We start from the raw sequence: 24241 nt of genomic DNA on the forward strand, positions 1-24241 counted from the left end.
TGGGGGGGTCCCATTGAGGGTCCCTCTTTAGGGGTCCCATGGGGGGGCCTTTTGGGGGTCCCTTTTTTGGGGGTCCCATGGAGGGGGTCCCACTGGGGGGGGTCCCACGGGTGGGGGTCCCATGGGGGGTCCCTTTTTGGGAGGGTCCCATTGGGGGGTCCCACGGGTGGGGGTCCCATGGAGGGGGTTTCATGGGGGGTCCCATGGGGGGTCCCATTGGGGGGTCCCATTGAGGGTCCCTTTTTGGGGGTCTCATGGGGGGGGGTCTCATGGGGGGGTCCCTTTTGGGGGGAGGTCCCATGGGGGGTCTTTTTTGGGGTCCCTTTTTGGGGGTCCCATGGGGGGGTCCCTTTTTGGGGGTCCCACGGGTGGGGGTCCCCTGGGTGCCCCCCCCTTCAACCGTCCCCGGGGAAGGCGGGCGCCGGGGTGGTGCCGGTGGCCCCGTAGCCGGGGGTCCCCCGGGGGCCGCCCCTCCCCGCCGCCTTCCTCCCCCCCTCCCTCCTCCTCCTCGTCGCTGTCCCCGCCCCTCGGCGCCAGAGGCTCCGCCTCCTCGCGGGGAGGCTCCGCCCACGGCTGCGGCTCCCCGGAGGCGAAGAGCCCGTAGAAGACGACGCCGCCGTAGTGCACCAGGGCGGCGATCAGGAACACCGTCTGCCACTCCTCCCGCGTCTGGCCAATCGGAGGCGGCGGCGGGGGGGGCGGGCGGCCAATGGGGAGGAGGAGGGGGCGGGCAGCCAATGGGGAGGAGGAGGGGGCGGGGGCGGGCGGCCAATGGGGAGGAGGAGGGGGCGGGAGAAAGGGAGGCGGAAGGGGGAGAGAGGGGGAGGGAGGCGTGGGCAGAGGGGGGCGTGGTCAGTGAGGGGCGTGGTCAGTGAGGGCGTGGTCACAGGTGGGCGTGGTTAGTGACGGGGTGTGGTCGGGGGCGGGGGCAGGGAAGGTGTGGGAAGGGAGAGAAAGGGGGGAAGGAGGGAGGGGGCGTGGTCAGAGAGGGGCGTGGCCATGCGGGTGTGGTCATCAGGGGGCGTGGTCGGTGAGGGTGTGGTCACAGGTGGGCGTGGTTCATGAAAGGGCGTGGTCAGGGAGGGGGAGGGCCCGGGGAGGGAGGGGGGATGGGGGACGGGGGGTGTGGTCAGAGAGGGGGCGTGGCCATTGAATGGGGGCGTGGCAAGGAGGCGGGGCGTGGCCGAGGGTGTGGTCGGTGAAGGGGGTGTGGCCAACGAGGGGGCGTGGTCAGAGAGGGGCGTGGCCAACGAAGGGGCGTGGCCGGGGAGGAAGCATGACCACGGACCGCGGGGGGGGGGGGGGGGGGGCGTGTCCAAAGGGGCGTGTCCAAAGGAAGGGGGCGTGGCCACGGGAGGGTGTGTCAAGGGGGCGTGGCCAAAAGGGGGCGTGGCCAAAAGGGGGCGTGGCCAACAAGCGAGGTCAGCCTCAGGCCACCGCCACTCCCCCACCCCTGGGTCCTAGCGCCCGCCCCCTCCCTCCCCACATCCCCCGTAGCCCCCCAGTGCCCCCGTCCCCCGCCCCAATTCCCCCCCACGCCCCCCACGCCCCCACGCCCCCCCCCGCCCCCCCACCTTGTGCCGGGTGAGGGCGCCCACGATGAGGGGGCACACCATGCCCGACAGCGTGCCCACGCCGTTGGAGAGCCCCATCAGCACGCTGGCGTAGCGCGGGGCGATGTCCAGGTGGTTCACGTTGAACCCTGGGGGGGGGGGGGGGCATATTTGGGGGGGGGTAAATTTGGGTGCCCCCCCGAGTAATCCCCCCGGACCCCATCAGCACGTCGCCGATGACCGGGTGGTTCCCATTGATCCCTATGGGGTTTTGGGGGGGTATTTTTGGGGGGGGGGGAGGAGGCTATTTTTTGAGGGGGGGTCTATTTTTGGGGGAGGGGGTTATATTTTTGGGGGAGGGGGTTATATTTTGGGGGAGGGGGTTATATTTTTGGGGGAGGGGTTATATTTTGGGGGGGGGGTTGAATTTGGGTGCCCCCCCCAAGCCCCACCAGCACACTGGCGCTGCCCAGCTGCTTCCCATTGAACCCTACGGGGTTCTTTCTTTTGGGGGGTGGGGGGGTGAATTTGGGTGCCCCCACCCCCCAAAAGCCCCCCTGCCCCCCCACCGGAGATGGCGAAGCCGCTGAAGCCCACGGCGAGGACGAGGAAGGAGATGGCGACGGCGCGCGAGTGCGAGTAGCCCACCACCAGCAGCAGCGTGGCCTCCATGCCGAAACCTGGGGGGGCGGGGGGGGGCGCACGGCATTTTGGGGGGGTGGGGGGGGCACAGCACCTTGGGGGGGGGCCACAGGGGAGCTTCCACCCCTCCCCGCTGTCCCCGCGCTCCCCAAAGCCCCCCCAGCGCTCCCGAAGCCCCCGGTTGTTGTCCCGTGTCCTCCCCACAGCCCCTTATTTCCCCCCAGCCCCCCATGTCCCCCCCAGCCCCATAGCTCCCCCCATGTCCCCCCCGCCCCATAGCTCCCCCCCATAGCTCCCCCCATCCCCATGCCCCCCACCCTCCAAGACCCTCCCCATCCCCCCAGCCCCCCATATCCCCCCCCCATCCCCCCATCCCCGTATCTCCCCCATTCCCCCCATCCCCATACCCCCCATTCCCCACCCACCCCCATTACCCCCCGTGCCCCCCCACCCCCTGCCCCCCCAGCCCCATACCCCCACCCCCTGCCCCCCCACCCCCTGTGCCCCCCCATGCCCCCTGTGCCCCCCATCCCCATACCCCCCATTCCCCCCACCTCCCCCCCCACCTCCCCCGTACCCCCATGACCCCCCCCGTGCCCCCCACCCCCGCCCCCCCAGCCCCCCGTGCCCCCCATCCCCACACCCCCATTCCCCCCACCTCCCCCCCACCCCCATGACCCCCCCCCAGCCCCCTCACCCCCTGCCCCCCCAGCCCCCCGTGCCCCCCCAGCCCCATACCCCCACCCCCCTGCCCCCCACCCCCATGCCCCCCCACCCCCCGCCCCCCCTCACCGCCGCAGTTCATCATCTTGCGCACGCCGGTGGTGGACATGAGCCCGCGGGCGCGCAGCAGGTCGGCCACGTGGCCCCCGACGGGCACCACGATCGTCATCACCAGGTGGGGCAGCGCCGACAGCAGCCCCACCTGCCCCCGGGGGGGGTCAGGGGGGCCCTATAAACGCTTGGGGGGGGGGGTTATGGGGGTTTGGGGGCCCCCACCTTGCTGATCTCGAAGCCGAAGACCTCCTCGAAGTAGGCGGGCTGGCTGATGAGCAGCAGGTAGAAGGTCCAGCTGCGGCAGAAGTTGGCCACCACGATGGCGTAGACGGGCAGCGAGGTGAGGAAGTGGCGCCAGGGCGTGGCCAGCTGGGGGGGGGGCACGGCTCACAGCGACCCCCCCGCCCCCGCCCCGTGACCCCCGGACCTCTGACCCTGCTGCCCGTGACCCTAGCCGGCCCCTGGCGCCGACCCCTGACCCTTGACCCCGCTGCCGGTGGCACCCATGGCTGGCCTGACCCCAGCTGGGACCCCTGAGCTGACCCCTGCCCTACCTCTGACCCCTGACCCCAGCTGGGACCTCTGACCCTATCCATGACCCTTGACCCCATCCGTGACCTGCTGTTGACCCCAATGACGACCCCTTACCCTACCCCTGACCCACTTCTGGCCCCAATCCCTGACCCCATCTGTGACCCCTGACCCCATCCGTGACCCCGACCCCAGCTGTGACCCCTGACCCCATTCATGACCCCTGACCCCATCCATAACCCCTGACCCCATCCGTGACCCCTGACCCCAGCTGTGACCCCTGACCCCAGCTGTGACCCTGACCCCATCCATGCCCCCTGACCCCAGCTGTGACCCCGACCCCATCCGTGACCCCGACCCCATCCATGACCCCTGACCCCATCCGTGACCCCTGACCCCAGCTCTGACCCCACCTGTGACCCCTAACCCCACCTGTGACCCCTGACCCCACCCCGCCCCCGCCTCCCACCCTGCTCCCACGCCTTACCCCCACCCCACCTCCACCCATGCCCCCCAGCTCTGCCCCCCGCCCCCACCCCCGACCCCTGACCCCTGACCCCTGACCCCTAGGCCCCACCCACCAGCAGGGGGTTGCTGCCCACGCTCTCCCCGATGCTCTCCTCGATGTACTTGCGCTCCTCGGGGCTGATGGTGGGGTGCTGGGCCGGGCTCTCGTAGGACACCAGCACCCAGAAGAAGAACCAGCACAGCCCGAAGCTGCCTGGGGGGGGTTAATGAGGTGGGAGGGGGTTAATTAAGGGGGACGGGACACGAGGGGGGGCCTCCGGGGGTCCCACCGTAGACGTAGAAGACGGAGCTCCAGCCCGTGTACTGCACCAGCACGCCGGCCAGCGGCATGGCCACCACCGCCCCCGCGTACGAGCCTGTGGGGGGGGACAGGGGGGGGGGGGGCGTTGGGGGGTCCCCAGCCCCCCTCGGCCCACCCCGGCCCCCCAGAATTGAGCCCCCACCCCCCCCCCCCAGGACCCTGCCCCCTTCCAGCCCCCGCAGGGGCGCCTGGCATCGGGCCCCTCCCCTCGGGAACCCCGTGGCCCCGCCCCTTAAAGCCCCGCCCACCTGAAGCCCCGCCCATTGACGCCCCGCCCATTGACGCCCCGCCCCCGAAGCCCCGCCTCCAGCGCCCCAAATGTGGCCCCGCCCCCTTGACCCCCCTTGACCCCTTGACCCCTCCTTGACCCCAGCCCCACCCCCCATTGCCCCCCCATGCTCCCAGCTGTCACCTCCCTCCTCCCTGAACCCTGAGGCCCCGCCCCCAGGAGGCCACACCCCCAGGAGGCCACACCCCCAGGAGGCCACGCCCCCAGGAGGCCACACCCACCCAGGCCACGCCCCCGTAGGCCCCGCCCCCTTTGCCCCACTCTCCCTGTCTCCTCCCCCTCCCTGAACCCTGAGGCCCCGCCCCCCAAAGCCCCGCCCCCTGCTTTGCCCCGCCCCCTGCTGGCCCCTCCCCGTGGCGCCCCACCCCTTATGGCCCCACCCCTTTAAGCCACGCCCCCTAAGTCCCCGCCCCCTTTGTCCCCGTGCTCCATCTCCTCCGCCCTCCCTCAATCCCGAGGCCACGCCCCCTTAAGGCCACGCCCCCTTAAGGCCACGCCCCTTGGTGCCAGGCCACGCCCACCCCCATCACCTCCCTACTCCCCACACCCCTTCAGAGCCCCGCCCCCTTCCCCCAAGCCCAGCCCCCTTCCCTAAGCCCCGCCCCTTCCCCCAAGCCCCGCCCCCTTCCCCAAGCCCCGCCCCTTCCCCAAGCCCCGCCCCCTTCCCCCAAGCCCCGCCCCCTTCCCCCAAGCCCCGCCCCCCACCGCAGAAGGCCGTGGTTGCTAGGCGACTCCTCTCGAGGGGCGGGGCCCACTTGCTCCAGATCCCGTGACACGCCGGGTACGTCACGCCCTGCGCGGCGGGAAACGCCAGGTGGGCGGAGCCTCCCCAGTCTCCGCCCTCCCCCCGCGGCAGCCAATGGGAGGCGCCCACCTCCACCAGCCCCTGCAGCACGCGCACGGCGATGACGCAGCCCACGTGGGTGCGGGCGGCGGCGGGGATCAGCATGTTGAGCAGCGACGTGGACACGATGGCCAGGCCGAACACCCTGGGGGAAAAAAAAATACAGGGGTTGACCTGGCGGCCAGACCCAACACGGCCAACACATGGGTTGACCTGATGGCCAGACGGAACACCCTTAGGGAAAATACATGGGTTGACCTGATGGCCAGAGCCAACACCCTTAGGAGAAAATACATGGGTTGACCTGATGGCCAGACGGAACACCCTTAGGGAAATAACATGGCTTGACCTGATGGCCAGGCCCAACACCCTTAGGGAGAATACATGGGTTGACCTGATGGCCAGACCCAACACCCTTCGGGAAAATACATGGCTTGACCTGATGGCCAGATCCAACACCCTTAGAAATACATGGGTTGACCTGATGGCCAGGCCCAACACCCTTAGGGAGAATACATGGGTTGACTTGATGGTCAGATCCAACACAGGACAATGCATGCGTTGACCTGATGGCCAAGCCGACCACCCTTAGGACAATACATGGGTTGATCTGATGGCCAGGCCGAACCCTGGGGGGAACAATACATGGGTTGACATGGCGGCTACACCCAACACCCTGGGGTGAAAATACATGGGTTGACCTGATGGCCAGACCCAACGCGATCAATATATGGGTTGACCTGATGGCCAGACCCGACACGAGCCATATATGGGTTGACCTGCCGTCCAGATCCAACACGCTTAGGAAAATACATGGGTTGACCTGGCGGCCAGATCGAACACGGGCAATACATGGGTTAACATAGCAGCCAGACCCAATACCCTTGGGGTACAATGCATGGGTTGACCTGGCGGCCGGACCGACCCCGGTCAACACATTGGTTGACCTGGCGGCCGGACCGAACACCCTCAGGGGGCAATTAAAACGGGGGGTAATTAATAAACGGGGGGGGCATTTTTTCAAGGGGGGTGGGGTGGGTTCTCCAGACCTGTTAGCAGCGAATTTCTGAGCGATGAAGCCGCCGGGGATCTGGGTGACGATGTAACCCCAAAAGAAGGAGCCGTGGATCAGCCCCACGGTCTCGGGGTCCCAATGGAACTGGGGGTGCTGGGAGCAAGGTGGGGGGGTTAACGGTGGGGGGGGGGTCTCACGGTATCCCCCCCCGACCCCCCGGCCCCCCCGTACCTTCCCGTTGACCATGCTGACCACGGCCACCCCCAGGTTGCAGCGGATCCCGAAGCTGATGCAGAAGCCGACGGCGCAGAGGAGGGCGATGGTGTAGCGGCGGGGGAGGCCGAAGCAGTGGCAATCCAGGACGGGGGGGGCGGGGGGCCCCAAAACCGCCGCCCCCCCCGCCCGTGGCCCCGCAGGAGCTCAGCTCCAAGGGCTCCGCTTCCTCCTGGCGCCGCTCCAGGAGCCTGCGGGGGTGCAGGGGGTGCAGGGGGGGGGCACGGCCCCGCCCGTATCCCAAAGCACCCCCCGTCTTCAATATGACCCCCCCCAGAAAAGCCCCATAGCCCCCCCATGTCCCCATAGCCCCCCCATGTCCCCATAGCCCCCCCATAGCCCCCCATAGCCCCATAGGCCCCCCATGCCCATATATTCCCCCCATACCCCCCAGCCCCCCATACCACTATATTGCCCCCCCCAAGACCCCATATCCCCCCCATACCCCAATATTGCCCCCCATGACCCCATATCCCCCCCATACCCCAATATTGCCCCCTATGACCCCATATGCCCCCCATGCCCCTATATTGCCCCCCATGACCCCATAGGCCTCCTACACCCCCCTATCCCCGCCATATCGTCCCATGTCCACATTAATCCCCCCCCCCATATCGGTCCCCCCATTTCTCCCCATGGCCCCATATCCCCCTGCAGCCCCAATATTGCCCCCCCCCATGGCCCTATAATCCCTACGTTCACCTTATTGCCCCCCAAGACCCCAAATCCCCCCACATTGCCCATATTGCCCCCAATGACCCCATATTGCCCCCACAACCCCATATTGCCCCCATGACCCCATATTGTCCCCCATGACCCCATATTGCCCCCATGACCCCATATTGCCCCCCATGACCCCGCATTGCCCCCCCATGACCCCATATTGCCTCCATGACCCCATATTGCCCCCCATGACCCCATATTGCCCCCCAGGACCCCGCATTGCCCCCCATGACCCCATATTGCCCCCCGTGACCCCATATTGCCCCCCATGACCCCATATTGCCCCCCATGACCCCATATTGCCCCCCATGACCCCATATTGCCCCCCATGACCCCATATTGCCCCCACGACCCCATATTGCCCCCCATGACCCCATATTGCCCCCACGACCCCATATTGCCCCCCCATGACCCCCTACCCTTCCATGACCCCGCATTACCCCTGACCACGTATCCCCCACGGCCCCAGGACCCCTCCCAAGTCCACGTGACCCCCCCCAAAATCCCCTATAAAGCCCCCCATGACTATGGACCACCCCATACCCCATATACGCCCCCATCCCCCTAACATCCCCATCTCCCCGTCACCCCCCCATATTGCCCCCCATAACCCCCGCATCCCCCTATTGCCCCCCCAAATCCCCCATATCCCCCTTATGTCCCCATAACCCCCCGAACCCCCCGATATTGTCCCCCCGGGCCCCTATAACCCCCCGGCCCCCTATATAGCCCCCCCAGCCCCATTACCCTCCCAACACCCCCTATATTGCCCCCCCATGACCCCATAACCCCCCCCCCATCCCCCATATTACACCCCCAGGACCCCACAACCTGTCCCCGGCCCCCTATGTGCCCCCCCCCCATCCCCACGCCCTCCCCCCGAACCCCCGTATGCCCCCCCCCGTGACCCTATAGCCCCCCCAAATCCCCCATATGGCCCCCCCATAACCCCACGACCCCGCACGCTCCCTATATACCCCCCCACACCCCCATACCCCCCCGAACTCCCCATATTGCCCCCCCCGGACCCTATAACCCCCCCCCACCCCATATATACACCCCCTACATCCCCATAACCCCCAGGGCCCCTAAATAGCCCCCCCGCCCCCATAACCCCCCCCCAAATCCCCCATATTACCCCCACATCCCCCAAACCCCCCCCAAATCGCCCCCCCAGCACCCCATAACCCCCCCGCCCCACACACAACCCCCCCCCGGCCCCATAGCCCCCCCCGGCCCCATAACCCCCCCCGCCCCCATACCCCCCCCCTGCCCCCATAACCCCCCCCCCGCCCCCATAACCCCCCCCCCCCCCGCTTTGGGATTAGGGCTTTAATCCCTCCCTGAGCTCCCACGACCGCGGTGGGGGGGGGGGGGGGGCGGGCGTGTGACCCCCGCACACGCGTGTGCACGGCCGCACGCTTACATAAACCTCACGGGGGGGGCCACAAAGGGTCCGCGGGCGTCCCCCACCCTAATTAACCCCCCCCAATTAACCCCCCCCCACAATTAACCCCCCCACCCCCGGACTCACCGGTGCAGCCGCCCCAGCCCGGCCCCCAGCTGCCGCCGCAGCTCGTCCTTGTTGAGCTGCATGGCCCCCCCCCCCCCCCCCAAAACACCCCCCCCCAAAAAAAAAAACCCTAAATAATCCCCTAAATAACCCCCCCCCCAAAATAATTTCGCTGCCCCCCCCCCCAAAAAAAACTCAGCGGCCCCGGCTCCTCTCGCTGCCGCCCGCTGCTCCGTGCCGGAGCCGCCCCCCCCAGCGCCCCCCCGCGGCCCTACAAGGGGGGCCCCCCCGGCGGCGGCTCAGCCCTAAATAATCCCCCGTGGGCCGAGCGCCCCCCCCCGGGATTTTTTTTTGCGGGGGGGGGGGGCACACAGACGCCGCGGGGACGGGGTCGTCAGTAGGGACCAGAGTGAACGGACGCGTTTTGGGGCGTTTATTGGGGTTTTTTTGGGGGGGGATGGGTATTTTTTTGGGGGGGGGGTCCGGGGGGGGGAACAAGGTATGGGGGGGTTGGGGGTCCACGGGGGGGGGTTTTGGGGCCCCCCCACGGGGGGGGGTTTTGGGGCCCCCCCCCAGCTCCGTTACACCTGCAGCGGGATCGTCACCGTCAGGACCTGCGGGGGGGGGGGGGAGGCAAAATGGGGGGTTAAATGGGGGGGGGGGTGGGACCCCCCCGAGGGTCTGGGGGGGGAAGGGGGCGTGGCCTCGCTGGTGGGCGTGGCCTGGGGGGCGGGGCCGGGGGTTACCTTGGTGCGGCGGTGGAAGCGGGCGCGGCAGCGGGCGGGGTCGGCGGGGAGGGGCAGCGCCAGGGCCAGCAGGGGGAGGGGAGGGGGGCGCCGCCGCCGCCCCCCCGGCCCCCCGGCCCCCCAGCACCAAGCGCTCCTCGCTCAGCCCCAGCGACAGGGAGCCCGCCCCCGCCTGGGGGGGGGGAAGGGGGTCAGGGGGGAGCCACGCCCCGACCCTGACCCCCCCCCCCCCCCAAAGATCCCAGCCCCACAGGGACCCCCCAGCCCCACAAGAAGCCCCCCCCCATAAGGAACCCCCCCCCCTCCCATTCCCATAGACCAACCCCCCCATCAGCCCCACAGGACCCCCCCAAATCCCAGAGGCCCCCCCCACCCCATAGGACCCCCCAAACCTCAAAGCCCCCCCCCGACCCCATAAAGCCCCCCCGACCCCATAAACAACCCCCACCCCTATAAGGACTCCCCAACCCCAGAGACCAACCCCAACCCCCCCACCAACCCCACAGCCCCCCCCCAGCCCCACAGGCCCCCCCAAACCCCAAAGCCCCCCCCGACCCCATAACCCCCCGACCCCATAAACAACCCCCACCCCTATAATGACCCCCCAGCCCCATACATCCACCCCAGCCCCCCCATCAGCCCCACAGCCCCCCCCAAATCCCAGAGGCCCCCCCAGCCCCCAAAGCCCCCCGACCCCATAACCCTCCGACCCCATAAAGCCCCCCTACCCCATAAAAAACCCCCACCCCTAAAAGGACTCCCCAGCCCCAGACTGACCCCAGCCCCCCCATCAGCCCCACAGGCCCCCCCCCAAAACCCCAAAGCCCCCCCCGACCCCATAACCCCCCCGACCCCATAACAAACCCCCACCCCTATAAGCACTCCCCAGCCCCCCATCAACCCCACAGCCCCCCCCCCAAATCCCATAGCCCCCCCCAGCCCCATAGGCCCCCCCAGCCCCCAAAGCCCCCCCCCCCAAACCCCAAAGCCCCCCCGACCCCAAAGCCCCCCCGACCCCATAAAGCCCCCCCAACCCCATAAACAACCCCCACCCCTATAAGCACTCCCCAGCCCCCACCAACCCCACAGCCCCCCCCCAGCCCCATAGGCCCCCCCCAGCCCCCAAAGCCCCCCCCAAACCCCAAAGCCCCCCCCCCCCCCCCATAACCCCCCCCGACCCCATAAACAACCCCCACCCCTATAAGCACTCCCCAGCCCCACCCATCAACCCCACAGCCCCCCCCAAATCCCATAGCCCCCCCAGCCCCACAGCCCCCCCAGCCCCATAGCCCCCCCCCCAGCCCCCAAAGCCCCCCCCAAACCCCAAAGCCCCCCCCGACCCCATAACCCCCCCCCCCGGCCCCGCAGCCCCCCCTCACCAGGTGGGGCAGGAGGACGCGCGCCTGCAGCACCCGCGGGTGCTGGGCCGACGGCTGCGCCACCACCACGAACCGGGGGGGCCGCGGGGGGCGGTGGGCGGCGGGGGGGCTGCGGGGGAAGAGGTGTCGGGGGGGACCCCAAAAATTGGGGGGGTCCCCAAAAATTGGGGTCCCCAAAAATTGGGGGGGTCCCGAAAAACCTGGGGGTCCCCAAAAAGGTGGGGGGGGGGGGCATTGGGGGAGGAAAGGGGAGGGTAAAAGGATTTCGGGGGGGGGGGAATGGGGTTGGGGGGGGCCTGAAAAATGGGGGGGGGGGGGCTGAGAAGGGGGGGGGGGTCCCCAATAAGTGGGGGTCCCCAAAAAGTGGGGGGTCCCCAAAAATTGAGGGGGGGGGTCCCCAAATACCTGGGGGGGGCAGCGGGGGAGGAAAGGAGGGAGGGTAAGAGGGGTTGGGGGGGGCCTGAAAAATGTGGGGGCTGAAAACGGGGGGGTCCCAAAAGTGGGGGGGGGGCAAAAAGTGGGGGGGGTCCCCAAAGTGCGGGGGGGGGTCCTAAAAATTGGGGGGGGTCCCAAAGTGGGGGGGTCCCAAAAATTGGGGGGGGGGGGGGGAGGAAAGGGGAGGGTAGAAGGATTTGGGGGGGGAATGGGGTTGGGGGGCTGAAAAATGGGGGGGGCTGAAAAGTGTGGGGGGGTCCCAAATAAGTGGGGGGGGTCCCAAAGTTGGGGGGGTCCCCAAAAAAGTGGGGGGTCCCAAAAGTGGGGGGTCCCCAAAAGTGTGCCCCCCCCCAAATGCCTGGGGGCAGCGTGGGGGGGGAAGGGGGAGGAGCAGATTTAGGGGGAAATGGGGAAAAGGGGGGGCTTAAAAGCGGGGGGTCCCCAAAATTGGGGGGGTCCCCAAAATTGGGGGGGTCCCCAAAATTGGGGGGGGGTCCCCCAGAACTGGGGGGGGGGGGGTCCCCAGAAGCTGGGGGTCCCCAGAAGCGGGGGGGTCCCCAAAAGCCGGGGGGCGGGGGGGGCTCACCCGTCGAGCTCCTGGATGCGGGGCCGGGCGCGGATGCGCTGCACCCCCGGCGTCCCCAGGAAGCGGCGCTGCCGCAGCACCCGCCAGCCTGGGGGGGGCACGGGGGTAATGGGGGGGCGCGGGGCGCAGGGGGGGCACGGGGACCCCCCTCGGTTCATCCCCACCCGTCCCAGTGCTCCCAGTTGGCCCCAGTCCCTCCCAGTTGCCCCCAAGGTCCCCCAATCCCCAGTCCCCCCAGTTCCCCCCATTAGCATCCCCCAGCCTGGGGGGGGCGCGGGGGGGTGGTGGGGGGGGGGGTGGTGGGGGGGGGGGGCACTGGGGGGGCACGGGGACCCCCCTCGGTTCATCCCCACCCATCCCAGTGCTCCCAGTTGGCCCCAGTCGCTCCCAGTTGCCCCCAAGGTCCCCCAATCCCCAGTTCCTCCCAGTTCCCCCCATTACCAGCCCCCAGCCTGGGGGGCCACAGGGGGGGGTAATGGGGGGGGGGGGGGGCACAGGGGGGGCACGGGGACCCCCCCCGCCTCGTCCCCACTGCTCCCAGTGCTCCCAGTTGCCCCCCCAGCCCTTCCCAGTGCTCCCAGTTGCCCCCCACAACTTCTCCCAGTCCCCCCCGGTCTCTCCCAGTGCCCCGTTCCCCCCCCCAGTCACCCCTCCCAGTCCCTCCCAGTCTGTCCCAGTGCCCCCAATCCCCCCCCCCCCAAGTCCCTCCCAGTTCCCCCCGAGCTCCTTCCCAGTCTGTCCCAGTGCTCCCAGTACCCTCCCAGTACCCCCAGTTACCCCCCACTCCTTCCCAGTCCCTCCCAGTGCTCCCAGTCCCTCCCCCAGCCCCCCCCGGTTCCCCCCCAGCCCCTCTCAGTGCTCCCAGTCTGTCCCAGTCCCCCCAATCCCCCCCAGTCCCCCCAGTCCATCCCAGTGCTCCCAGTCCCCCCCCCCAGTCCCCCCAGCCTCTCCCAGTTGCCTCCCAGTGCCCCCAGTCCCCCCCTCCAGCCCCCCCAACCCCCCTCAGTCCTCCCCTAACCCCCCAGTTAACCCCCCCAGCCCCTCCCAGTGCTCCCAGTCTGTCCCAGTCCCCCCCAATCCCCCCAGTCCCCTCCCAGTCCATCCCAGTGTTCCCAGTCCCCCCAATCCCCCCCAGTCCCCTCCCAGTCCATCCCAGTGTTCCTAGTCCCCCCCAATCCCCCCAGTCCCCTCCCAGTCCATCCCAGTGCTCCCAGTCGCCCCTGCTCCCCCCAGCCTCCTCCCAGTGCCCCCAATCCCCCCAGCCCCTCCCAGTGCTCCCAGTCTGTCCCAGTCCCCCCCAATCCCCCCCAGTCCCCTCCCAGTCCATCCCAGTGTTCCTAGTCCCCCCAATCCCCCCACTCCCCTCCCCAGTCCATCCCAGTGCTCCCAGTCGCCCCCGCCCCCCAGCCTCCTCCCAGTGCCCCCAATCCCCCCCCAGCCCCTCCCAGTGCTCCCAGTCCGTACCAGTCTGCCCCAGTTCCACCCCGTACTTCTCCGCCAGCCCCTCCATGGCCACGGTCAGGAAGAACTCCAGGTACAGGGGTCGGCCTGGGGGGGGGGGGGTGCAAATTTAGGGGCGGGGGGGGCAAAATATTGGGGGGGGGCGTGAAATATTTTGGGGGGGTCCAGAGGGGTCCCGGGGGGGCTGGGGGTCCGGCCCCCCCCGTGCCCCCCCTCCCCACCTGCAGGGTGTGGAAGAAGTCGGAGTTGATCACGACGTCGTAGGCGGTGCACGGCCGGCCCCTGCGGACGGGGGGTTACTGGGGGGACTGGGAGCACTGGGAGGGGCTGGGGGGGCTGGGGGGATTGGGGGCACTGGGATGGACTGGGAGGGGACTGGGGGGGATTGGGGTAGGTTTTGGGGCACTGGGGTCAAATTGGAGCCATTTTGGGGCTCCCTTAGTGGTAATTTATGGGAATTGGGGGGGGGGTTAATTTTGGGGCAATTCCTGGGGATTTTGGGGTGCTGGGGGGGGGCGGGGGGGCGCAGTGAGTCAGGGGGTGCCGGGGGGGGATTTGGGGTCGCTTTTGGGGTCCTGGGGGGGGGGTGGGGGTGTTTCGGGGCCCCCTTAAAAATGCTTTAGGAAAATTGGGGGGGGGGGGGCTGAATTTTGGGGCAATTCCCGGGGATTTTGGGGGGTTCCCGGGGGGGGGATTTGTGGTTTTTTTTTTTTTTGGGGGGGGGGGGGTCTCACCGCGGTCGAGCTCGGCGTGGGGCTCCCCCAGGCTCATGGGGATGCGGAAGGCGCCGGCGTCGGGGGAGGCCAGGAGGCGGCGGAGGGCGGCGGGGGGGGCAGCGGGGGGCGCCGGCACCTCGGGCGCGTGGCAGACGTTGACGAAGGCCTTGGCCCCCCCCCGCGAGGGTCTTCACGCACAGCCCTGCCCGGGGGGGGGCCCAAAAAATAAGGAGGGGGGTCGGTGAACCCCCCCCCCCCCAGGTGTGTGACCCCCCCCCCCGTGTTGTTGCCCCCCCCCCCTTTGGGGGGGTTCGTACCTGGCTGGGGGGTGACGGCGCGGGAGGGGCGCTGGGGGGGGCCGCTCCTCATCGTCGTCGGGGGGGAGCTGGGGGGGGGGGGCAGAGCGTATGGGACCCCCCGGACACCGCTGAACCCCCCCAAACCTCTCCAGGCCCCCCAAAGCCTTCAGGACCCCCCCCGGCTCTCTCAAGACCCCCCCCAAATTCCCCCTGCTCCCCCCATCCCTTAAGACCCCCCATGTCCCCCCCAGGCCCTTCGGGACCCCCAGGACGCCCCCAAACCCCCTCAGGACCCCCAGACCCCCCAAACCCCATCGGGACCCCCCAATACTCCTCAGGACCCCCCCAAACCCCCACAGGACCCCCCCCCCGAAACCCTCAGCTCCCTCTATGCCCCCAGCCCCCGGGCCCCCCAAACCCCCTCAGGACCCCCCCAGACCCCCCAAACCCCATCGGGACCCCCCAATACAACTCAGGACCCCCCCAAACCCCTCAGGACCCCCCCAAACCCCCTCAGCTCCCTCCATGCCTCCCCCAAGCCCCCCAGACCCCCCCAAACCCCTCAGGACCCCCAAACCCCCTCAGCTCCCTCCATGCCTCCCCCAGACCCCCCGGACCCCCCAAACCCCCTCGGACCCCCCCAGTATTCCTCAGGACCCCCCAAACCCCTCAGGACCCCCCAAACCCCCTCAAGACCCCCCAAACCCCCTCAGCTCCCTCCATGCCTCCCCCAAGCCCCCCAGACCCCCTCAGCCCCCCCCCGGACCCCCAACCCCCCCCAATACCCCATCAGGACTCCCTCAAACCCCCTCAGGGCCCCCAAATCCCATCGGGACCCCCCAAACCCCTCAGGACCCCCCCCCCAAAACCCCCAGCACCCCCTAAGACCCCCTCTGCCCCCCCCCGCCCCCCCCCACCTGCAGCAGCCTCCTCAGCGCCTCCTCCCCCCCTCGCCCCCCCCAGCTCCGCCGCCAGCAGCGACGCGTCCGCGGGGGCCGCCATTTTGTGTGTGTGGGGGGGAACCCGGAACCCGCCCCCCGGCCCCTCTGTACCCGCCCGGACCCTTTACACCGGCGCACACGCTCCCCCTGCGCTTCCGCTTCCGGTTGCAGGGAGGCGTGGCTCTACTCTATGGTACCGCCCCCGCGGAGCGGCGCCTCTCAGTCCGCCAAGGGGGGTGTGCGCGACTCGGTGGTCATGGCGGCGCTGGGGCCCCCCCCCGTGGCGGCGATTTTTGGGGAGATGGCGGAGGGGCCGCGGCCGGAGGGGGCCGGGCCGGGGCAGGTGGGGTGGGGGGGGTCATGGGGGGGGGGGCTGGGGGGGAGTTGGGGGGTTGGGGGGAACTGGGGGGAGTTTGGGGGGTTGGGGGGGAACTGGGGGGAGTTTGGGGGTTGGGGGGGGGGGGAACTGGGGGGAGTTTGGGGGAGTTGGGGGCCGTGAGAGGGGAAATGGGGGCGCTGGGGTGGTTGGGGGGTCATGGGGGGCTTTGAGGGGTCAGGAAGGGGCTATGGGGGTCGTGGGGGGGGCTGTGGGGGGCTATAGGGGGTAATGGGGGTGTATGGGGAGGTCCTGGAGGGTTCGGGGGGCTAGGGGGTTCTGGGGGGCTATTGGGCATCATGGGGGGGGTTGAGGGGGGTCAAAGGAGGCTGGGGGGGTCAGGGAGGTGGTATACGGGGTGGGGGGGCTCGGGGGGGGCTATAGGGGGCTATTGGGGATCGTGGGGGGCTGTGGAGTTTCAGGGAGGGGCTATAGGGGGTCGGGGGGCTGTGGGAGATCATGGGGGGGCTAAGGGGGGCTATAGGAGGTCACTGGGGGCTACGGGCGGTCATGGGGGCTGTGGGGGTCTTCAGGGGGTCATAGAGGGGTTCTGGGGCTTGGGAGGGGGCTGGGGGGGCACAGGAATGGTTTGGGGGGTTAATGGGGAGTTATAGGGCCACGGGGGGGTCCTGGGGGGGTGATTTGGAGTCGGGCGGGGGGAGTTTGGGGTCCTGGGGGGATTTGGGGTCCTGGGGGCATAGGTGTCCATGGGGGGGGGTCCCGGGAGGGTGGGGGTGTAAAACGGGGGGCCCCCGGGGCACGGCGGCGGGTCCGAGGTCCGTGGGGAGCGCCGGGGGCAAAGTCCCGGGGGGGGGCAAAGGCCTTGGGGCAGGGAGTGGGGGGGGGGGGGCCAGCACGTGATCGGGGGGGGGTCATTAATTGGGGGGGTCCCTTAACCCCGTGTCGTCCCCCCCCCCCCCAGGCCTGGCTGGACGCCCACGGGGGGCTCTGGGGCATTTCGTGGCCGGGGCCTGGCTGCGCCCCCGGGCGAAGCTCGCTGGAGTGCCGGGAGGCCGCCACGGGTAGGTCAGAGGGCGAAGGTCAGAGGGCGAAGGTCAGAGGGCAAAGGTCAGAGGGCAAGGTCGGCCTCGCGTTTTTTTTTTTTTTTGCTTAAAAAACCCCTTTTTTTGGACGGATTTCAGGCCGCCTGATCGCCACGGTGCCGCGGGGGGCCCCGAGGACGTGGCGGCGGCGGTGGCGGCGGCCGCGGGGGCGGCTCCGGCCTGGGGGCGCTGGGGGCCTGCGAGCGGGCCCGGAGGCTGGAACGGTGAGAAACGACCCCCCCCCTTTAACCTTTGACCTTTAACCTTTAATATAGTGACCTCTGACCTCCCCCGTCCCCCCCCCCCAAATCCAGGTTGGCCGCCCTGGTGGAGCAGGGGGGGCGGCGGTGGCGGCGGTGGGGGCCATGGGCACCGGCAGGCCCCTGGCGCTCGCCCGCGGCCCCGACCTGGGCCTGGGGCTGCGGCTGCTGCGAGCCCCCGCGGCCGGAGCCCGCCTGGGCCCCCCGGGCTGGAGGAGTGGGGGCCGCTCGGTGAGTGGGGGGGGGCGGGGGGGGGGCTGGGGGAGGTGGGGGCGGGGGGCACGGGGGGGTTGGTGGGGAGGGAAGCGGCCCAAAAGCGGAGGGAAGCAGCCCGAAAGCGGAGGGAACAGCCCCAAAATAAAGGGAAGTGACCTGAACGTAGAGAGAATCACCCCCAAAATAGAGAGAATTGCCCCCAAAATAGAGAAAACTGCCCCAAAAGTAGAGGGAATCACCCCCAAAATAGAGAAAACTGCCCCAAAAGTAGAGAGAATCACCCCCAAAATAGAGAAAACTAATCCAAAAGTAGAGGGAATCACCCCCGAAATAGAGAAAACTGCCCCAAAAGTAGAGGGATCCACCCCCAAAATAGAGAAAACTGCCCCAAAAGTAGAGGGATCCACCCCCAAAATAGAGAAAACTGCCCCAAAAGTAGAGGGATCCACCCCCAAAATAGAGAAAACTGACCCAAAAGTAGAGGAATCACCCCCAAAATAGAGAAAACTGCCCCAAAAGTAGAGGGATCCACCCCCAAAATAGAGAAAACTGCCCCAAAAGTAAAGAGAATCACCCCAAAAATAGAGAAAACTGCCCCAAAAGTAGAGGGAATCACCCCAAAAATAGAATCACTCTCAAAGTAGAGGGAGCATCCCCAAAAATAAAGAGAACCACCCCAAAAGTAGAGGAACCAGCCCCAAAATAGAAGGAACTATCCCAAAAATAGAGCGAACCGCCCCAAAAGTGGAGGGAATCACCCCAAAAATAGAGGGGACTGCCCCAAAAACAAAGAGAACCAACCCAAAAGCAGAGGGAAACACTCCGAAATAGAGAAAAATGTCCCAAAAGTAGAGGAAACCACCCCAAAAGTAGAGGAAAACACCACAAAAACAAAGGAAACCACCCCAAAAGTAGAGAAAATAACCAAAAAATGAGAAGGAAACACCTAAAAATAGAGGGAACGAGCCTAAAAATAGAGGATTTTGCCTCAAAAAATAGGGGGAACCGGCCCCAAAATAGAGGGAACCGCCCCCAAAATAGAGAGATTCCCCTTAAAAGGAGAGGGAACCACCCCAAAAGTAGAGCGAGCCCCCCCAAAAATAGCGGGATCTGCCCCAAAAATAAAAGGAAGCACCCCAAAAGTAGAGGGAACCCCCCCCAAAAATAGAGAGATCTGCCCCAAAAGGAAAGGGAATCCTTCAAAAAATGGGGGAACCGCCCCAAAAGTAGAGAAAACAGCCCAAAATTAGTGGGATCGCCCAAAAAAATAGAGGAAGCCGTCCTAAAAGTGGGAGAAATTAATAAAAAATGGAGGAAACCGCTCCAGAATGGGAATGCCCCCCCAAAATAGAGGGAACCACCCCAAAAATAGACGCGTCCGCCCCAAACGTGCGGGGAACCACCCAAAAACAGCGGGAAAACCCCCAAAAATCGGGGGAGGCACCCCAAAAATAGAGGGAGCGCCCCTAAAAGTAGGGGAATTCTGCTCAGAGGAGAGAGAATTGCTCGAAAACGGAAGGAGTGACCCCAAAAATAGAGGGAGTGACCCCAAAAATAGGGGGGACGACCCCAAAATAGGGGGACGACCCCAAAATAGAGGGGACGACCCCAAAATAGAGGGACGACCCCAAAATAGGGGGACGACCCCAAAAATAGAGGGAATGACCCCAAAATAGAGGGGACGACCCCAAAATAGGGGGACGACCCCAAAATAGAGGGGACGACCCCAAAATAGAGGGGACGACCACAAAATAGGGGGACGACCCCAAAATAGAGGGGCGACCCCAAAAATAGAGGGAACGACCCCAAAATAGAGGGGACGACCACAAAATAGGGGGACGACCCCAAAATAGGGGGACGACCCCAAAATAGAGGGGATGACCCCAAAATAGAGGGGACGACCCCAAAATAGGGGGACGACCCCAAAATAGAGGGGACGACCCCAAAATAGAGGGAACGACCCCAAAAGTAGGGGGAAACCCCCCCCAAAAATAGAGGGACGCCCCCAAAAATAGAGGGAATCCCCCCAAAAATCAAAGGAACCCCCCAAAATAAAAGGAACCCCCCCAAAAATAAAAGGAACCCCCCCAAAAATAGAGGGAATGACCCTAAAATAGAGGGGACGACCCCAAAATAGAGGGGACGACCCCAAAAATAGAGGGAACGACCCCAAAAGTAGAAGGAAACCCCCCCCAAAAATAGAGGGACGCCCCCAAAAATAGAGGGAACCCCCCCAAAAATAAAAGGAACCCCCCCCAAAAATAGAGGGAATGACCCCAAAATAGAGGGGACGACCCCAAAAGTAGAAGGAAACCCCCCAAAAATAGAGGGACGCCCCCAAAAATAGAGGGAACCCCCCAAAAATAAAAGGAACCCCCCCAAAAATAGAGGGAATGACCCCAAAATAGAGGGGACGACCCCAAAAGTAGAAGGAAACCCCCCCAAAAATAGAGGGACGCCCCCAAAAATAGAGGAATCCCCCCAAAATAAAAGGAACCCCCCAAAAATAGTGAGAATGACCCCAAAATAGAGGGATCCGCCCCAAAAATAAAGGGGACCCCCCCGAAAAATAAAGGGCCCCCCCAAGAAATAAAAGGGCCCCCCAAAAATACAGCCCCCCCCCCAAAACACAAGACCCCCCCCCCGGAAACCCTTTAAAAACCCTTTAAAAATACACCGAAAAGAAATAAAAAGCAGGGGGGGTGTCCCCAAAAACGGGGAGACCCCCAAAAACAGGGAGACCCCCCCAAAATGGGGAGACCCCCAAAAAATGGGGACCCCCCCAAAAACGTGCCCCCCCCCCCCCCAGGAGCGGTGGCGCTGGTGGTGGGGGCCCCTGCTCGCTGCCGGGGCTGCTCTGGAAGCTGGGGCCGCTGCTGGCCATGGGTGAGTGGGGGGGGGGGCTTTTTTTTGGGGGGGGGGCACCCCAAAATCGGGGGGGACGCCCCAAAATCGGGGGGGGACCCCAGTAAATGGGGGGGGCAACATTTAATGGGAACAGGGTTTTGGGGGGGGGGCACGGGATATTAATGGGGGGGGGCACCCCAAAATTAATGGGACAAGGGGTTTTTTTGGGGGGGGGCACCCTGATTTTAATGGGACTGGGATTTGGGGGGGGGGGCACCCGAAATTTAATGGGATTAGGGTTGGGGGGGCACCCTGATATTAAGGGGAGCGGGATTGGGGGGGCACCCCAAAATTAAGGGGACTGAGATTTTTTTTGGGGGGGGGGCACACCAGTATTAATGGGATCATTTTGGGGGGGGGGCACCCCAAAATTAATGGGACTGCGATTTTTTTTTTTTTTTTTTGGGGGGGGGGCACAATTCCTTAGGAGCCCCCACTAAGAGGATTTGGGGGGGGGGGCCCAATTCGGAGGGGTCTGGGGGTGTCGGGGGGGGTCACATTTTTTTGGGGGGGGGTTCACTCTTTGGGGGGGTCCCAGCCCCCCAAAGACCCCCCCCCGTGCCCCCCCCCCCCCCCAGGTAACACGGCCGTGGTGCTGGTGCTGCCCCCCCCGAGGCGGCGCTGGCCCCGCTGCTGCTGGCGGAGCTGGGGGGGGCGAGGGGGGCCGCTGCCCCCGGGGTGCTCAACGTGGTCACGGCCCCCCCCCCGCTGAGGGGGCTCCTGGGGCCCCCCCCGCGTGGCCGCCGTCGCCTGCCTGGGGGACGTCCCGGTAAGGGGCTGGGGGGGGGGCACGGGGGGGGCATTTTTGGGGGGGAACCTGGGGGGGGGCACAAGGGGACCCCCTTTTTTGGGGGGTACCTGGGGGGGCACATGGGGACCCCGTTTTATGGGGTGCATTTGGGGGGGCACAAGGGGACCCCCCTTTTTTTGGGGGTACCTGGGGGCACATGGGGACCCCCCCTTTTATGGGGGTGCATTGGGGGGGGGCACATGGGGACCCCCCTTTTTGGGGGGGAACCTGGGGGGGCACAAGGCCCCCCCCTTTTATGGGGTACCTGGGGGGGGCACAAGGGGACCCCCCCCTTTTTTGGGGGGAACCTGGGGGGGGGGGCACATGGGGACCCCCTTTTATGGGGTACCTGGGGGGGCACAAGGACCCCCCTTTTGGGGGGGTACCTGGGGGCACAAGGGGACCCCCTTTTTTGGGGGGTACCTGGGGGGGCACAAAGGACCCCCCTTTTATGGGGTGCATTTGGGGGGGGCACAAGGGGACCCCCCCCTTTTTTTTGGGTGGTTCCTGGGGGGGGGGCACAAAGGACCCCCCCCCCCTTTTATGGGGTGCATTTGGGGGAGCACAAAGGGGACCCCCCTTTTTTTGGGGGGAACCTGGGGGGGCACATGGGGACCCCCCCCCCTTTTTTGGGGGGTACCTGGGGGGGGCACAAGGGGCCCCCCCCTATGGGGTACCTGGGGGGGGGCTCAAGGGACCCCCTTTTTGGGGGAACCTGGGGGGGGCACATGGGGACCCCCCTTTTATGGGGTACCTGGGGGGGGGCACATGGGGACCCCCCCTTTTTTGGGGGGAACCTGGGGGGCACAAGGGGACCCCCCCTTTTTTTGGGGGGTGGTTCTTGGGGGGGGGGGCAAAAGGGGGGGGTGAATCTGGGGGGTTGGGGGGGGGGCAGGGGGTTCTGGGGGGTCCCGGGGGGCTGTAAGGGGGGGGGCTGTCCCTATTTTTTGGGGGGGGGGCAATGTCCCAACGCCCCCCATTGTCCCCATGTCCCAGTGCCCCCCAACCCCATCCCCCCCCATCGCCCCCCCTGACCCCCCCCCTCTCGGTGCCCCCCCCCCCCAGGAGCTGCCGGCTGCCCTGCCCGGGGGGGGCCCCGTGCCGGGGGGGCCGCTGCTGGGGCAGGCGCGGGGGGCCGCGTCGTCGCCATCGTCCTCGACTCGGCCGACCTGGACAGCGCCGCCGCCGCCATCGGGGGGGGGCTGGGGGCCCCCCGGCACTGGTGGGTGCGGGGGGGGGCCTGGGGGGGGGGGTCAAGGGGGTGTTGGGGGGGGGGGCTGAGGGGGATTGGGGGGGGGTTAAGGGGGTCCTGGGGGGGTTAAAGGGGTCCCTGGGGGGGCTGGGGGGCAGGGAGGGGCTGGGGGGGTTAAGGGGGGTCCTGGGGGGGGGCCTGGGGGGGATTGGGGGGGGTTAAAGGGGTCCTGGGGGGGCTGGGGGGCAGGGAGGGGCTGGGGGGGTTAAGGGGGGTCCTGGGGGGGGGGGCTGGGGGGGGATTAAGGGGGGGGGGGGGTTAAGGGGTCCTGGGGGGGTTTGGGGGGCAGGGAGGGGCTGGGGGGGGTTAAGGGGGTCGGGGGGGTCCTGGGGGGGTTAAAGGGGTGCTGGGGGGGGGGGGATTGGGAGGGGCCTGGGGGGGTTATGGGGGTGTTGGGGGGGTCCTGGGGGTTGGGGGGGTTAAGGGGGTCCTGGGGGGTTAAAGGGGTCCTGGGGGGGGGTTATGGGGGTCCTGGGGGGGCTGGGGGGGGGTTATGGGGGTCATGGGGGGGGCCTGAGGGGGGTTGGGGGGGGCTAAGGGGTCCTGGGGGGTTAAAGGGGTCCTGGGGGGTTTGGGGGGGGCTGGGGGGGGTTAAGGGGGTGTTGGGGGGGGGGGTCTGAGGGGTCCTGGGGGGTTAAAGGGGTGCTGGGGGGGGGGCTAAGGGGGGGGGGGCTAAGGGGGTCTGGGGGGGTTAAAGGGGTCCTGGGGGGGGTTAAGGGGGTCCTGGGGGGTTAAAGGGGTCCTGGGGGTTTGGGGGGGGGCTGGGGGGGGTTATGGGGGTGTTGGGGGGGGGTCCGGGGGGGGTTGGGGGGGGGGGTTAAGGGGTCCTGGGGGGGTTAAAGGGGGTCCTGGGGGGGGGGGGGGGGGGTTGGGGGGGCTAAGGGGTCCTGGGGGTTAAAGGGGTCCTGGGGGGTTTGGGGGGGGCTGGGGGGATTAAGGGGGTGTTGGGGGGGTCTGAGGGGTCCTGGGAGGGGTTATGGGGGTCCTGGGGGGACTGGGGGTGGGGGTTAAGGGGGTTTTGGGGGGTTAAAGGGGTGCTGGGGGGGGGGGGGGTCGGGGGGGGGGTTAAGGGGGTCCTGGGGGGGGGGTTAAAGGGGTCCTGGGGGGGCTGGGGGGGCAGGGGTGGGCTGGGGGGGGTTAAGGGGGTGTTGGGGGGGGCCTGAGGGGGATTGGGGGGGTTAAGGGGTCCTGGGGGGTTGGGGTCTCCTGGAGCGGTTTTGGGGTCTCCTGTTTTTTGGGGGGGGGGTCTCCCGGGGTACTCTCACGGCCCCCCCCCCAGTTGGTGCCCCCCCAGTTCCCGTGGGGGGGCTGCGTGGTGCTGGCCCAGGAGGGGGTGGCGGCGGCGCTGGGCCGGCGGCTGCGGGGGCGCCTGGGGGCTGCGCGTCGGGGACCCCCTGGACGCCGGCACCGAGGTGGGGCCCCTGCCCCCCGGGGCCCCCCCCGGAGGAGCTGGTGGGGGCGGCGCGAGAGGAGGGGGCCGAGGTGAGGGGGGGGGTCGGGGGGGGATTTGGGGGGGGGGGAATGGGGGGGTTGGGAGGGGTTGGGGGGGGATTTGGGGGGGGAAATGGGGGGATTTGGGGGGGGATTTGGGGGGTAATGGGGGATTTGGGGGGGGGGGGGAAATGGGGGGGGGGGGGGGGGGGGGGGGGGGGGGGGGGGGGGAATGGGGGGGGTAATGGGGGATTTGGGGGGGGGGTTTGGGGGAAATGGGGGGGGATTTGGGGGGGGGGGGGGGGGGGGGGGTTGGGGAGAAATGGGGGGGGGATTTGGGGGGGATTTGGGGGGGGTTAGGGGGGGGGGAAATGGGGGGATTTGGGGGGGGGGGAATGGGGGGATTTGGGGGGG

At 67.7% G+C, this 24241-nt stretch overlaps 2 protein-coding genes across 2 annotated transcripts; both read right to left on the bottom strand.

Annotated features, from left to right (window-relative positions):
* Positions 1–395: 395 nt before the first annotated feature.
* LOC136789372 (vesicular glutamate transporter 1-like) lies at positions 396–7903 on the bottom strand. The gene is given in 14 exon segments (XM_066989424.1): positions 396–450; positions 452–669; positions 1575–1702; positions 2123–2233; positions 2988–3120; positions 3195–3341; positions 4085–4224; positions 4301–4387; positions 5327–5414; positions 5496–5610; positions 6515–6633; positions 6712–6879; positions 6881–6944; positions 7896–7903. Coding segments are annotated over 14 exon segments (1581 nt in total).
* A 1588-nt stretch (positions 7904–9491) lies between these two features.
* On the bottom strand, positions 9492–15613 carry LOC136789373 (PIH1 domain-containing protein 1-like). Its single transcript, XM_066989425.1, is given in 13 exon segments — positions 9492–9603; positions 9736–9807; positions 9809–9907; positions 11115–11223; positions 12136–12223; positions 13600–13683; positions 13805–13879; positions 14331–14490; positions 14492–14514; positions 14630–14673; positions 14675–14697; positions 15529–15571; positions 15573–15613. Coding segments are annotated over 13 exon segments (894 nt in total). The 3' UTR covers positions 9492–9570.
* Positions 15614–24241: the final 8628 nt, after the last annotated feature.

This window comes from Anser cygnoides, unplaced genomic scaffold (genome assembly GCF_040182565.1).
Source record: "Anser cygnoides isolate HZ-2024a breed goose unplaced genomic scaffold, Taihu_goose_T2T_genome scaffold_44_1, whole genome shotgun sequence".
NCBI lineage: Eukaryota > Metazoa > Chordata > Aves > Anseriformes > Anatidae > Anser > Anser cygnoides.